At 51.1% G+C, this 15,505-nt stretch overlaps 1 protein-coding gene across 1 annotated transcript in view; it reads left to right on the top strand.

Moving 5' to 3' along the window:
- Nucleotides 1-15,505, top strand: part of CD82 (CD82 molecule) — a 135,459-nt gene that overhangs the window by 69,582 nt on the left and 50,372 nt on the right. Inside the window, exon 2 of the mRNA XM_063946265.1 lies at nucleotides 4,071-4,155. Coding sequence (XP_063802335.1) covers nucleotides 4,090-4,155 — 66 coding nt within the window. The 5' untranslated portion in view covers nucleotides 4,071-4,089. The remainder of the gene's footprint in view (nucleotides 1-4,070; nucleotides 4,156-15,505) is intronic.

Genomic DNA, 15,505 nt, shown 5'->3' on the forward strand with positions numbered 1-15,505 from the left:
CCTCAGTGTCTCTCCAGCCCTCCAGTATCTCCATCTACAGCCCCTCAGTGTCTCTCCAGTATCTCCATCTACAGCCCCTCAGTGTCTCTCCAGCCCTCCAGTATCTCCGTCTACAGCCCCTCAGTGTCTCTCCAGCCCTCCAGTATCTCCATCCACAGCCCCTCAGTGTCTCTCCAGCCCTCCAGTATCTCCATCTACAGCCCCTCAGTGTCTCTCCAGCCCTCCAGTGTCTCCGTCTACAGCCCCTCAGTGTCTCCATCTACAGCCCCTCAGTGTCTCTCCAGCCCTCCAGTATCTCCATCTACAGCCCCTCAGTGTATCTCCAGCCCTCCAGTATCTCCATCTACAGCCCCTCAGTGTCTCTCCAGCCCTCCAGTATCTCCATCTACAGCCCCTCAGTGTCTCTCCAGCCCTCCAGTATCTCCATCTACAGCCCCTCAGTGTCTCCCCAGCCCTCCAGTATCTCCATCTACAGCCCCTCAGTGTCTCTCCAGCCCTCCAGTATCTCCATCTACAGCCCCTCAGTGTCCCTCCAGCCCTCCAGTGTCTCCATCTACAGCCCCTCAGTGTCTCTCCAGCCCTCCAGTGTCTCCATCTACAGCCCCTCAGTGTCTCTCCAGCCCTCCAGTATCTCCGTCTACAGCCCCTCAGTGTCTCTCCAGTATCTCCCATCTACAGCCCCTCAGTATCTCCATCTACAGCCCCTCAGTGTATCTCCAGCCCTCCAGTATCTCCATCTACAGCCCCTCAGTGTCTCCCCAGCCCTCCAGTATCTCCATCTACAGCCCCTCAGTGTCTCTCCAGCCCTCCAGTATCTCCATCTACAGCCCCTCAGTGTCTCTCCAGCCCTCCAGTATCTCCATCTACAGCCCCTCAGTGTCTCTCCAGCCCTCCAGTATCTCCATCTACAGCCCCTCAGTGTCTCTCCAGCCCTCCAGTATCTCCATCTACAGCCCCTCGGTGTCTCTCCAGCCCTCCAGTATCTCCATCTACAGCCCCTCAGTGTCTCTCCAGTATCTCCGTCTACAGCCCCTCAGTGTCTCCATCTACAGCCCCTCAGTGTCTCTCCAGTATCTCCCATCTACAGCCCCTCAGTATCTCCATCTACAGCCCCTCAGTGTCTCTCCAGCCCTCCAGTATCTCCATCTACAGCCCCTCAGTGTCTCCCCAGCCCTCCAGTATCTCCATCTACAGCCCCTCAGTGTCTCTCCAGTATCTCCATCTACAGCCCCTCAGTGTCTCTCCAGTGTCTCTCCAGCCCTCCAGTATCTCCATCTACAGCCCCTCAGTGTCTCTCCAGCCCTCCAGTGTCTCCATCTACAGCCCCTCAGTGTCTCTCCAGCCCTCCAGTGTCTCCATCTACAACCCCTCAGTGTCTCTCCAGTATCTCCATCTACAGCCCCTCAGTGTCTCTCCAGTATCTCTATCTACAGCCCCTCAGTGTCTCTCCAGCCCTCCAGTATCTCCATCTACAGCCCCTCAGTGTCTCTCCAGTATCTCCATCTACAGCCCCTCAGTGTCTCTCCAGCCCTCCAGTATCTCCGTCTACAGCCCCTCAGTGTCTCTCCAGCCCTCCAGTATCTCCATCCACAGCCCCTCAGTGTCTTTCCAGCCCTCCAGTATCTCCATCTACAGCCCCTCAGTGTCTCTCCAGTATCTCCATCTACAGCCCCTCAGTGTCTCTCCAGCCCTCCAGTATCTCCATCTACAGCGCCTCAGTGTCTCTCCAGCCCTCCAGTGTCTCCGTCTACAGCCCCTCAGTGTCTCCATCTACAGCCCCTCAGTGTCTCTCCAGCCCTCCAGTATCTCCATCTACAGCCCCTCAGTGTCTCTCCAGTATCTCCATCTACAGCCCCTCAGTGTCTCCATCTACAGCCCCTCAGTGTCTCCATCTACAGCCCCTCAGTGTCTCTCCAGCCCTCCAGTATCTCCATCTACAGCCCCTCAGTGTCTCTCCAGTATCTCCGTCTACAGCCCCTCAGTGTCTCCATCTACAGCCCCTCAGTGTCTCTCCAGCCCTCAAGTATCTCCATCTACAGCCCCTCAGTGTCTTTCCAGCCCTCCAGTATCTCCATCTACAGCCCCTCAGTGTCTCTCCAGCCCTCAAGTATCTCCATCTACAGCCCCTCAGTGTCTTTCCAGCCCTCCAGTATCTCCATCTACAGCCCCTCAGTGTCTCTCCAGTGTCTCCATCCACAGCCCCTCAGTGTCTCTCCAGCCCTCCAGTATCTCCATCTACAGCCCCTCAGTGTCTTTCCAGCCCTCCAGTATCTCCATCTACAGCCCTCCAGTGTCTCCATCTACAGCCCCTCAGTGTCTCTCCAGTATCTCCATCTACAGCCCCTCAGTGTCTCCATCTACAGCCCCTCAGTGTCTCTCCAGCTGCAGCCATCTTCTGTCTCTAGCCCCGAAGTTCTCTCGGGCTCCATTCCACAGACATTTACCTTCTTCTGTGTCTTCTGGCTGCTCTTTGTCCTCTTTGCGCCATGGCACCTCTGCCTTTCAACGCTGTGACATCATGACGTTACAGGCGCTGTGCCACAATAAACACTAAAAATGTTATTGCACCTGCCCCCGATGCAGGAGGATTCTGGGACAATGGCTGCTGGCTCCCCTGACCTCTTACATGTCCGCGCTCTGCTTATCGCTGCAGCGGGGCCTGGAAATGGAAGTGGTGGTACTGTATGTCATACCGCTGCATCCCGCCCACATGGAGCACTGTATATGAGGATTTACATACACTTGGTTTAGAGTTGTTACCTGATTGGTAAAATAAGATGGACTTCATGAACATTGCTCCAACAAAAGTTGCGTGGCTTTGGGGTTTTATTTATTAATTGGCGGTTTCTGTAAGCTGCGGATTATCAGCGTTTTTGTCCACAGAATGAGGGAATGACCTGTAGCCAATCAGAGATATGTTCGCAGTATATCAGATGGGTGCACATGATTGGTCAGTGCCATGATGACGGGTGGGAACAGTGGGAGATCTGTGCATAGAATTATACATTTAGGTCACTTACTAGAAGCTCTTTATATTAGAAAGTGCAGTGTGACTTCATTGTTGGCGAATCTTTACTTGAAGAACTAACAATCCAATTGAGGGGAATCTTCAGACCAGTATCTATAGTAGCAGTGGGACAGGAGGAGCTGGGTGTTATAATACAGGACACAAGCCGAGAGACGCCGCTTCCCCAGGCTGGGAGATGTCAGAACTTGTTCTTCAGGTACAAATGCTGTGTAATGATGGTGTTCTAGAACTGCCATGAAGCTGTAACCTGCGCTCATCAGGCTGGATTAACACTTTCTCTCCCTTCCGTCACTGCACACCAGGAATGTACAGCTGTACTATGGGACCCTGTGCGGGGTGTGACTATGGGACCCTGTGCGGGGTGTGACTATGGGACCCTGTGCGGGGTGTGACTATGGGACCCTGTGCGGGGTGTGACTATGGGACCCTGTGCGGGGTGTGACTATGGGACCCTGTGCGGGGTGTGACTATGGGACCCTGTGCGGGGCATCCTGTGGGACCCTGTGCGGGGCTACCCATGGAACCTTATGCGGGGCTACCCATGGAACCTTATGCGGGGCATCCTGTGGGACCTTATGCGGGGCATCCTGTGGGACCCTGTGCGGGGCTACCCATGGAACCTTATGCGGGGCATCCTGTGGAACCTTATGCGGGGCATCCTGTGGGACCTTATGCGGGGCTCCTTAGGTAGTCTCCTCTTTCTTGGTGATTTCTTTCCTGTCATTTTATTGACGGGGTGATTGGCAGAATGGATGGTAAGGGTGACACTGGGTTCGGCAGCTACAAGCCGGTGCTATGGGTGTAGTAGGGTATGCCGGCGGCCGGGCTCGGTGCTATAACCGCTCTAGTAGAACGTGTGTATACAGAACGGTTACAGGCATGAGAGGGTTGGTGTTTAGAAAGTAGAGTCTTTTGGTCTTCTTTGCTAACTTTTACCTTTGTGCTATTCTATGTACATAGTTTAAACTATTAGTGTATAACCTTTTCTGTTACCTGTATATATGGTATTGGTATTACTGACCCTAGTTTGTCTTCTCCCCAGGAGCTGACACTCGGACACGATGGCAAGTGGAGGCTGTATGAAAGTGACCAAATATTTCCTGTTCCTCTTCAACCTCCTGTTTTTTGTAAGTACTGGTTACGGCAGGGGTTGAGGTGTAAAAGGGTTCCCCGGTGAAGTCCTCATTGTAGCAGTTTATCATCTGTTTGTGCCTATCAGAGGTGACCCCGTATTACAGAGCAACTGCTGCGTTTCGCTCCCCCACCCGTTTCCTACCCCTCTCTTATCAGGAGGCCGCGGCTGTCTCATCACACATTGTTTTCTGAATTACTATGGTTATTGAGAGTAATCCAAGTGTAGTCACATCCTGCAGATTGTACACTGCAACCTACAGGCGGCTACACACACATTACAGGGGAGGGGGCGACCAGCGAGCTCTGTGTACACAATCCTACATCACATAGACCAGTATATACACATCCTGCAGATTGTACACTGCAACCTACAGGCGGCTACAGACACATTACAGGGGAGGGGGCGACCAGCGAGCTCTGTGTACACAATCCTACATCACATAGACCAGTATATACACATCCTGCAGATTGTACACTGCAACCTACAGGCGGCTACACACACATTACAGGAGAGGGGGCGACCAGCGAGCTCTATGTACACAATCCTACATCACATAGACCAGTATATACACATCCTGCAGATTGTACACTACATCCTACAGGCGGCTACAGACACATTACAGGGGAGGGGGCGACCAGCGAGCTCTGTGTACACAATCCTACATCACATAGACCAGTATATACACATCCTGCAGATTGTACACTGCAACCTACAGGCGGTACAGACACATTACAGGGGAGGGGGCGACCAGCGAGCTCTGTGTACACAATCCTACATCACATAGACCAGTATATACACATCCTGCAGATTGTACACTGCATCCTACAGGCGGCTACAGACACATTACAGGGGAGGGGGCGACCAGCGAGCTCTGTGTACACAATCCTACATCACATAGACCAGTATAGTCACATCCTGCAGATTGTACACTACATCCTACAGGTGGCTACACACACATTACAGGGGAGGGGGCGACCAGCGAGCTCTGTGTACACAATCCTACATCACATAGACCAGTATAGTCACATCCAGCAGATTGTACACTACAACCTACAGGCGGCTACACACACGTTACAGGGGAGGGGGCGACCAGCGAGCTCTGTGTACACAATCCTACATCACATAGACCAGTATATACACATCCTGCAGATTGTACACTACATCCTACAGGCGGCTACAGACACATTACAGGGGAGGGGGCGACCAGCGAGCTCTGTGTACACAATCCTACATCACATAGACCAGTATAGTCACATCCTGCAGATTGTACACTACATCCTACAGGTGGCTACACACACATTACAGGGGAGGGGGCGACCAGCGAGCTCTGTGTACACAATCCTACATAACATAGACCAGTATAGTCACATCCAGCAGATTGTACACTACAACCTACAGGCGGCTACACACACGTTACAGGGGAGGGGGCGACCAGCGAGCTCTGTGTACACAATCCTACATCACATAGACCAGTATATACACATCCTGCAGATTGTACACTACATCCTACAGGCGGCTACACACACATTACAGGGGAGGGGGCGACCAGCGAGCTCTGTGTACACAATCCTACATCACATAGACCAGTATATACACATCCTGCAGATTGTACACTACATCCTACAGGCGGCTACAGACACATTACAGGGGAGGGGGCGACCAGCGAGCTCTGTGTACACAATCCTACATCACATAGACCAGTATATACACATCCTGCAGATTGTACACTACATCCTACAGGCGGCTACAGACACATTACAGAGGAGGGGGCGACCAGCGAGCTCTGTGTACACAATCCTACATCACATAGACCAGTATATACACATCCTGCAGATTGTACACTACAACCTACAGGCGGCTACAGACACATTACAGGGGAGGGGGCGACCAGCGAGCTCTGTGTACACAATCCTACATCACATAGACCAGTATATACACATCCTGCAGATTGTACACTACAACCTACAGGCGGCTACACACACGTTACAGGAGAGGGGGCGACCAGCGAGCTCTATGTACACAATACTACATCACATAGACCGGTATATACACATCCTGCAGATTGTACACTACAACCTACAGGCGGCTACAGACACATTACAGGGGAGGGGGCGACCAGCGAGCTCTGTGTACACAATCCTACATCACATAGACCAGTATATACACATCCTGCAGATTGTACACTACATCCTACAGGCGGCTACACACACATTACAGGGGAGGGGGCGACCAGCGAGCTCTGTGTACACAATCCTACATCACATAGACCAGTATATACACATCCTGCAGATTGTACACTACATCCTACAGGCGGCTACAGACACATTACAGGGGAGGGGGCGACCAGCGAGCTCTGTGTACACAATCCTACATCACATAGACCAGTATATACACATCCTGCAGATTGTACACTACATCCTACAGGCGGCTACACACACATTACAGGGGAGGGGGCGACCAGCGAGCTCTGTGTACACAATCCTACATCACATAGACCAGTATATACACATCCTGCAGATTGTACACTACATCCTACAGGCGGCTACAGACACATTACAGGGGAGGGGGCGACCAGCGAGCTCTGTGTACACAATCCTACATCACATAGACCTGTATATACACATCCTGCAGATTGTACACTACAACCTACAGGCGGCTACAGACGCATTACAGGGGAGGGGGCGACCAGCGAGCTCTGTGTACACAATCCTACATCACATAGACCAGTATAGTCACATCCTGCAGATTGTACACTACAACCTACAGGCGGCTACAGACACATTACAGGGGAGGGGGCGACCAGCGAGCTCTATATACACAATCCTACATCACATAGACCGGTATAGTCACATCCTGCAGATTGTACACTACATCCTACAGGCGGCTACAGACACATTACAGGGGAGGGGGCGACCAGCGAGCTCTGTGTACACAATCCTACATCACATAGACCAGTATATACACATCCTGCAGATTGTACACTACAACCTACAGGCAGCTACACACACATTACAGGGGAGGGGGCGACCAGCGAGCTCTGTGTACACAATCCTACATCACATAGACCAGTATATACACATCCTGCAGATTGTACACTACAACCTACAGGCGGCTACAGACACATTACGGGGGAGGGGGCGACCAGCGAGCTCTATGTACACAATCCTACATCACATAGACCGGTATAGTCACATCCTGCAGATTGTACACTACAACCTACAGGCGGCTACACACACATTACAGGGGAGGGGGCGACCAGCGAGCTCTGTGTACACAATCCTACATCACATAGACCGGTATAGTCACATCCTGCAGATTGTACACTGCAACCTACAGGCGGCTACACACACATTACAGGGGAGGGGGCGACCAGCGAGCTCTGTGTACACAATCCTACATCACATAGACCAGTATATACACATCCTGCAGATTGTACACTGCAACCTACAGGCGGCTACAGACACATTACAGGGGAGGGGGCGACCAGCGAGCTCTGTGTACACAATACTACATCACATAGACCGGTATATACACATCCTGCAGATTGTACACTACATCCTAAAGGCGGCTACACACACATTACAGGGGAGGGGGCGACCAGCGAGCTCTGTGTACACAATCCTACATCACATAGACCAGTATATACACATCCTGCAGATTGTACACTACAACCTACAGGTGGCTACACACACATTACAGGGGAGGGGGCGACCAGCGAGCTCTGTGTACACAATACTACATCACATAGACCAGTATAGTCACATCCTGCAGATTGTACACTACATCCTACAGGTGGCTACACACACATTACAGGGGAGGGGGCGACCAGCGAGCTCTGTGTACACAATCCTACATCACATAGACCAGTATATACACATCCTGCAGATTATACACTACATCCTACAGGCGGCTACAGACACATTACAGGGGAGGGGGCGACCAGCGAGCTCTGTGTACACAATCCTACATCACATAGACCTGTATATACACATCCTGCAGATTGTACACTACAACCTACAGGCGGCTACAGACACATTACAGGGGAGGGGGCGACCAGCGAGCTCTATGTACACAATCCTACATCACATAGACCAGTATATACACATCCTGCAGATTGTACACTGCGACCTACAGGCGGCTACAGACACATTACAGGGGAGGGGGCGACCAGCGAGCTCTGTGTACACAATCCTACATCACATAGACCAGTATATACACATCCTGCAGATTGTACACTGCAACCTACAGGCGGTACAGACACATTACAGGGGAGGGGGCGACCAGCGAGCTCTGTGTACACAATCCTACATCACATAGACCGGTATAGTCACATCCTGCAGATTGTACACTACAACCTACAGGCGGTACAGACACATTACAGGGGAGGGGGCGACCAGCGAGCTCTGTGTACACAATCCTACATCACATAGACCGGTATAGTCACATCCTGCAGATTGTACACTACATCCTACAGGTGGCTACACACACATTACAGGGGAGGGGGGCGACCAGCGAGCTCTGTGTACACAATCCTACATCACATAGACCGGTATAGTCACATCCTGCAGATTGTACACTACATCCTACAGGTGGCTACACACACATTACAGGGGAGGGGGCGACCAGCGAGCTCTGTGTACACAATCCTACATCACATAGACCGGTATAGTCACATCCTGCAGATTGTACACTACATCCTACAGGTGGCTACACACACATTACAGGGGAGGGGGCGACCAGCGAGCTCTGTGTACACAATCCTACATCACATAGACCAGTATATACACATCCTGCAGATTGTACACTACATCCTACAGGCGGCTACACACACATTACAGGGGAGGGGGCGACCAGCGAGCTCTATGTACACAATCCTACATCACATAGACCGGTATATACACATCCTGCAGATTGTACACTACATCCTACAGGCGGCTACACACACATTACAGGGGAGGGGGCGACCAGCGAGCTCTGTGTACACAATCCTACATCACATAGACCAGTATATACACATCCTGCAGATTGTACACTGCAACCTACAGGCGGCTACAGACACATTACAGGGGAGGGGGTGACCAGCGAGCTCTGTGTACACAATCCTACATCACATAGACCGGTATAGTCACATCCTGCAGATTGTACACTACATCCTACAGGTGGCTACACACACATTACAGAGGAGGGGGCGACCAGCGAGCTCTGTGTACACAATCCTACATCACATAGACCAGTATATACACATCCTGCAGATTGTACACTACATCCTACAGGCGGCTACAGACACATTACAGGGGAGGGGGCGACCAGCAAGCTCTGTGTACACAATCCTACATCACATAGACCTGTATATGCACATCCTGCAGATTGTACACTACATCCTACAGGCGGCTACAGACACATTACAGGGGAGGGGGCGACCAGCGAGCTCTGTGTACACAATCCTACATCACATAGACCAGTATATACACATCCTGCAGATTGTACACTGCAACCTACAGGCGGTACAGACACATTACAGGGGAGGGGGCGACCAGCGAGCTCTGTGTACACAATCCTACATCACATAGACCAGTATATACACATCCTGCAGATTGTACACTACATCCTACAGGCGGCTACAGACACATTACAGGGGAGGGGGCGACCAGCGAGCTCTGTGTACACAATCCTACATCACATAGACCAGTATATACACATCCTGCAGATTGTACACTACATCCTACAGGCGGCTACACACACATTACAGGGGAGGGGGCGACCAGCGAGCTCTGTGTACACAATCCTACATCACATAGACCAGTATATACACATCCTGCAGATTGTACACTACATCCTACAGGCGGCTACACACACATTACAGGGGAGGGGGCGACCAGCGAGCTCTGTGTACACAATCCTACATCACATAGACCAGTATATACACATCCTGCAGATTGTACACTACAACCTACAGGCGGCTACAGACACGTTACAGGAGAGGGGGCGACCAGCGAGCTCTGTGTAACACAATCCTACATCACATAGACCAGTATATACACATCCTGCAGATTGTACACTACAACCTACAGGCGGCTACACACACGTTACAGGAGAGGGGGGCGACCAGCGAGCTCTGTGTACACAATCCTACATCACATAGACCAGTATAGTCACATCCTGCAGATTGTACACTACATCCTACAGGCGGCTACAGACACATTACAGGGGAGGGGGCGACCAGCGAGCTCTGTGTACACAATCCTACATCACATAGACCAGTATATACACATCCTGCAGATTGTACACTGCAACCTACAGGCGGTACAGACACATTACAGGGGAGGGGGCGACCAGCGAGCTCTGTGTACACAATCCTACATCACATAGACCAGTATATACACATCCTGCAGATTGTACACTGCAACCTACAGGCGGTACAGACACATTACAGGGGAGGGGGCGACCAGCGAGCTCTGTGTACACAATCCTACATCACATAGACCAGTATATACACATCCTGCAGATTGTACACTGCATCCTACAGGCGGCTACAGACACATTACAGGGGAGGGGGCGACCAGCGAGCTCTGTGTACACAATCCTACATCACATAGACCAGTATATACACATCCTGCAGATTGTACACTACAACCTACAGGCGGTACAGACACATTACAGGGGAGGGGGCGACCAGCGAGCTCTGTGTACACAATCCTACATCACATAGACCGGTATAGTCACATCCTGCAGATTGTACACTACATCCTACAGGTGGCTACACACACATTACAGGGGAGGGGGCGACCAGCGAGCTCTGTGTACACAATCCTACATCACATAGACCGGTATAGTCACATCCTGCAGATTGTACACTACATCCTACAGGTGGCTACACACACATTACAGGGGAGGGGGCGACCAGCGAGCTCTGTGTACACAATCCTACATCACATAGACCGGTATAGTCACATCCTGCAGATTGTACACTACATCCTACAGGTGGCTACACACACATTACAGGGGAGGGGGCGACCAGCGAGCTCTGTGTACACAATCCTACATCACATAGACCAGTATATACACATCCTGCAGATTGTACACTACATCCTACAGGCGGCTACACACACATTACAGGGGAGGGGGCGACCAGCGAGCTCTATGTACACAATCCTACATCACATAGACCGGTATATACACATCCTGCAGATTGTACACTACATCCTACAGGCGGCTACACACACATTACAGGGGAGGGGGCGACCAGCGAGCTCTGTGTACACAATCCTACATCACATAGACCAGTATATACACATCCTGCAGATTGTACACTGCAACCTACAGGCGGCTACAGACACATTACAGGGGAGGGGGTGACCAGCGAGCTCTGTGTACACAATCCTACATCACATAGACCGGTATAGTCACATCCTGCAGATTGTACACTACATCCTACAGGTGGCTACACACACATTACAGAGGAGGGGGCGACCAGCGAGCTCTGTGTACACAATCCTACATCACATAGACCAGTATATACACATCCTGCAGATTGTACACTACATCCTACAGGCGGCTACAGACACATTACAGGGGAGGGGGCGACCAGCAAGCTCTGTGTACACAATCCTACATCACATAGACCTGTATATGCACATCCTGCAGATTGTACACTACATCCTACAGGCGGCTACAGACACATTACAGGGGAGGGGGCGACCAGCGAGCTCTGTGTACACAATCCTACATCACATAGACCAGTATATACACATCCTGCAGATTGTACACTGCAACCTACAGGCGGTACAGACACATTACAGGGGAGGGGGCGACCAGCGAGCTCTGTGTACACAATCCTACATCACATAGACCAGTATATACACATCCTGCAGATTGTACACTGCAACCTACAGGCGGCTACAGACACATTACAGGGGAGGGGGCGACCAGCGAGCTCTATGTACACAATCCTACATCACATAGACCAGTATATACACATCCTGCAGATTGTACACTACATCCTACAGGCGGCTACAGACACATTACAGGGGAGGGGGCGACCAGCGAGCTCTGTGTACACAATCCTACATCACATAGACCAGTATATACACATCCTGCAGATTGTACACTACATCCTACAGGCGGCTACACACACATTACAGGGGAGGGGGCGACCAGCGAGCTCTGTGTACACAATCCTACATCACATAGACCAGTATATACACATCCTGCAGATTGTACACTACATCCTACAGGCGGCTACACACACATTACAGGGGAGGGGGCGACCAGCGAGCTCTGTGTACACAATCCTACATCACATAGACCAGTATATACACATCCTGCAGATTGTACACTACAACCTACAGGCGGCTACAGACACGTTACAGGAGAGGGGGCGACCAGCGAGCTCTGTGTACACAATCCTACATCACATAGACCAGTATATACACATCCTGCAGATTGTACACTACAACCTACAGGCGGCTACACACACGTTACAGGAGAGGGGGGCGACCAGCGAGCTCTGTGTACACAATCCTACATCACATAGACCAGTATAGTCACATCCTGCAGATTGTACACTACATCCTACAGGCGGCTACAGACACATTACAGGGGAGGGGGCGACCAGCGAGCTCTGTGTACACAATCCTACATCACATAGACCAGTATATACACATCCTGCAGATTGTACACTGCAACCTACAGGCGGTACAGACACATTACAGGGGAGGGGGCGACCAGCGAGCTCTGTGTACACAATCCTACATCACATAGACCAGTATATACACATCCTGCAGATTGTACACTGCAACCTACAGGCGGTACAGACACATTACAGGGGAGGGGGCGACCAGCGAGCTCTGTGTACACAATCCTACATCACATAGACCAGTATATACACATCCTGCAGATTGTACACTGCATCCTACAGGCGGCTACAGACACATTACAGGGGAGGGGGCGACCAGCGAGCTCTGTGTACACAATCCTACATCACATAGACCAGTATATACACATCCTGCAGATTGTACACTACATCCTACAGGCGGCTACACACACATTACAGGGGAAGGGGGGGCCAGCGAGCTCTGTGTACACAATCCTACATCACATAGACCAGTATAGTCACATCCTGCAGATTGTACACTACATCCTACAGGCGGCTACAGACACATTACAGGGGAGGGGGCGACCAGCGAGCTCTGTGTACACAATCCTACATCACATAGACCAGTATATACACATCCTGCAGATTGTACACTGCAACCTACAGGCGGTACAGACACATTACAGGGGAGGGGGCGACCAGCGAGCTCTGTGTACACAATCCTACATCACATAGACCAGTATATACACATCCTGCAGATTGTACACTGCATCCTACAGGCGGCTACAGACACATTACAGGGGAGGGGGCGACCAGCGAGCTCTGTGTACACAATCCTACATCACATAGACCAGTATATACACATCCTGCAGATTGTACACTACATCCTACAGGCGGCTACACACACATTACAGGGGAGGGGGCGACCAGCGAGCTCTGTGTACACAATCCTACATCACATAGACCAGTATATACACATCCTGCAGATTGTACACTACATCCTACAGGCGGCTACAGACACATTACAGGGGAGGGGGCGACCAGCGAGCTCTGTGTACACAATCCTACATCACATAGACCAGTATATACACATCCTGCAGATTGTACACTACATCCTACAGGCGGCTACAGACACATTACAGGGGAGGGGGCGACCAGCGAGCTCTGTGTACACAATCCTACATCACATAGACCAGTATATACACATCCTGCAGATTGTACACTACATCCTACAGGCGGCTACAGACACATTACGGGGGAGGGGGCGACCAGCGAGCTCTATGTACACAATCCTACATCACATAGACCAGTATATACACATCCTGCAGATTGTACACTACATCCTACAGGCGGCTACACACACGTTACAGGGGAGGGGGCGACCAGCGAGCTCTGTGTACACAATCCTACATCACATAGACCTGTATATACACATCCTGCAGACTGTACACTACAACCTACAGGCGGCTACACACACATTACAGGGGAGGGGGCGACCAGCGAGCTCTGTGTACACAATCCTACATCACATAGACCAGTATATACACATCCTGCAGATTGTACACTGCAACCTACAGGCGGCTACACACACATTACAGGGGAGGGGGCGACCAGCGAGCTCTATGTACACAATCTACATCACATAGACCTGTATATACACATCCTGCAGACTGTACACTACAACCTACAGGCGGCTACACACACATTACAGGGGAGGGGGCGACCAGCGAGCTCTGTGTACACAATCCTACATCACATAGACCAGTATATACACATCCTGCAGATTGTACACTGCAACCTACAGGCGGCTACACACACATTACAGGGGAGGGGGTGACCAGCGAGCTCTGTGTACACAATCCTACATCACATAGACCAGTGTAGTCACATCCTGCAGATTGTACACTACAACCTACAGGCGGCTACACACACATTACAGGGGAGGGGGCGACCAGCGAGCTCTGTGTACACAATCCTACATCACATAGACCAGTATATACACATCCTGCAGATTGTACACTGCATCCTACAGGCGGCTACAGACACATTACAGGGGAGGGGGCGACCAGCGAGCTCTGTGTACACAATCCTACATCACATAGACCGGTATATACACATCCTGCAGATTGTACACTGCAACCTACAGGCGGCTACACACACATTACAGGAGAGGGGGCGACCAGCGAGCTCTGTGTACACAATCCTACATCACATAGACCAGTATATACACATCCTGCAGATTGTACACTACAACCTACAGGCGGCTACAGACACATTACAGGGGAGGGGGCGACCAGCGAGCTCTGTGTATACAATACTACATCACATAGACCGGTAAGATCCAGTTATTCTCTAGTAAGATGATGGGACTATAGAATGCAGGTGTGTGCTGGACACTGCTCAGTATGTGATGCCCTCTTACAGTCTGTGGAGCTTTTTGGGAAGCTTGGGGGGCAGCACATAAAGACGCTTTCCAGGCTGTGTACTGTGTGGGGGAGATGCATCAATTCTTGGAGAGACACAGTGTAGAAGTTGCCCAAGGCAACCAACCAGCCCCTGTCATTTATCTAATAGAGGGTCTATGTAGTGAACCTTGGAGAGAGATAAAGTGCCAACCAATCAGCCCCTAACTGCCATGTTACAGACTGTTTGAAAACTGACAACTAGGAGACGATTGACTAGTACTTTATCTCTGTCCACTCTGTTTCTCTCCAATCCTTAGTACATAGACCCCTGTGCTAGATAAATG

Source organism: Pseudophryne corroboree, chromosome 11, assembly GCF_028390025.1.
Source record: "Pseudophryne corroboree isolate aPseCor3 chromosome 11, aPseCor3.hap2, whole genome shotgun sequence".
In the NCBI taxonomy this organism is placed as follows: Eukaryota; Metazoa; Chordata; class Amphibia; order Anura; family Myobatrachidae; genus Pseudophryne; species Pseudophryne corroboree.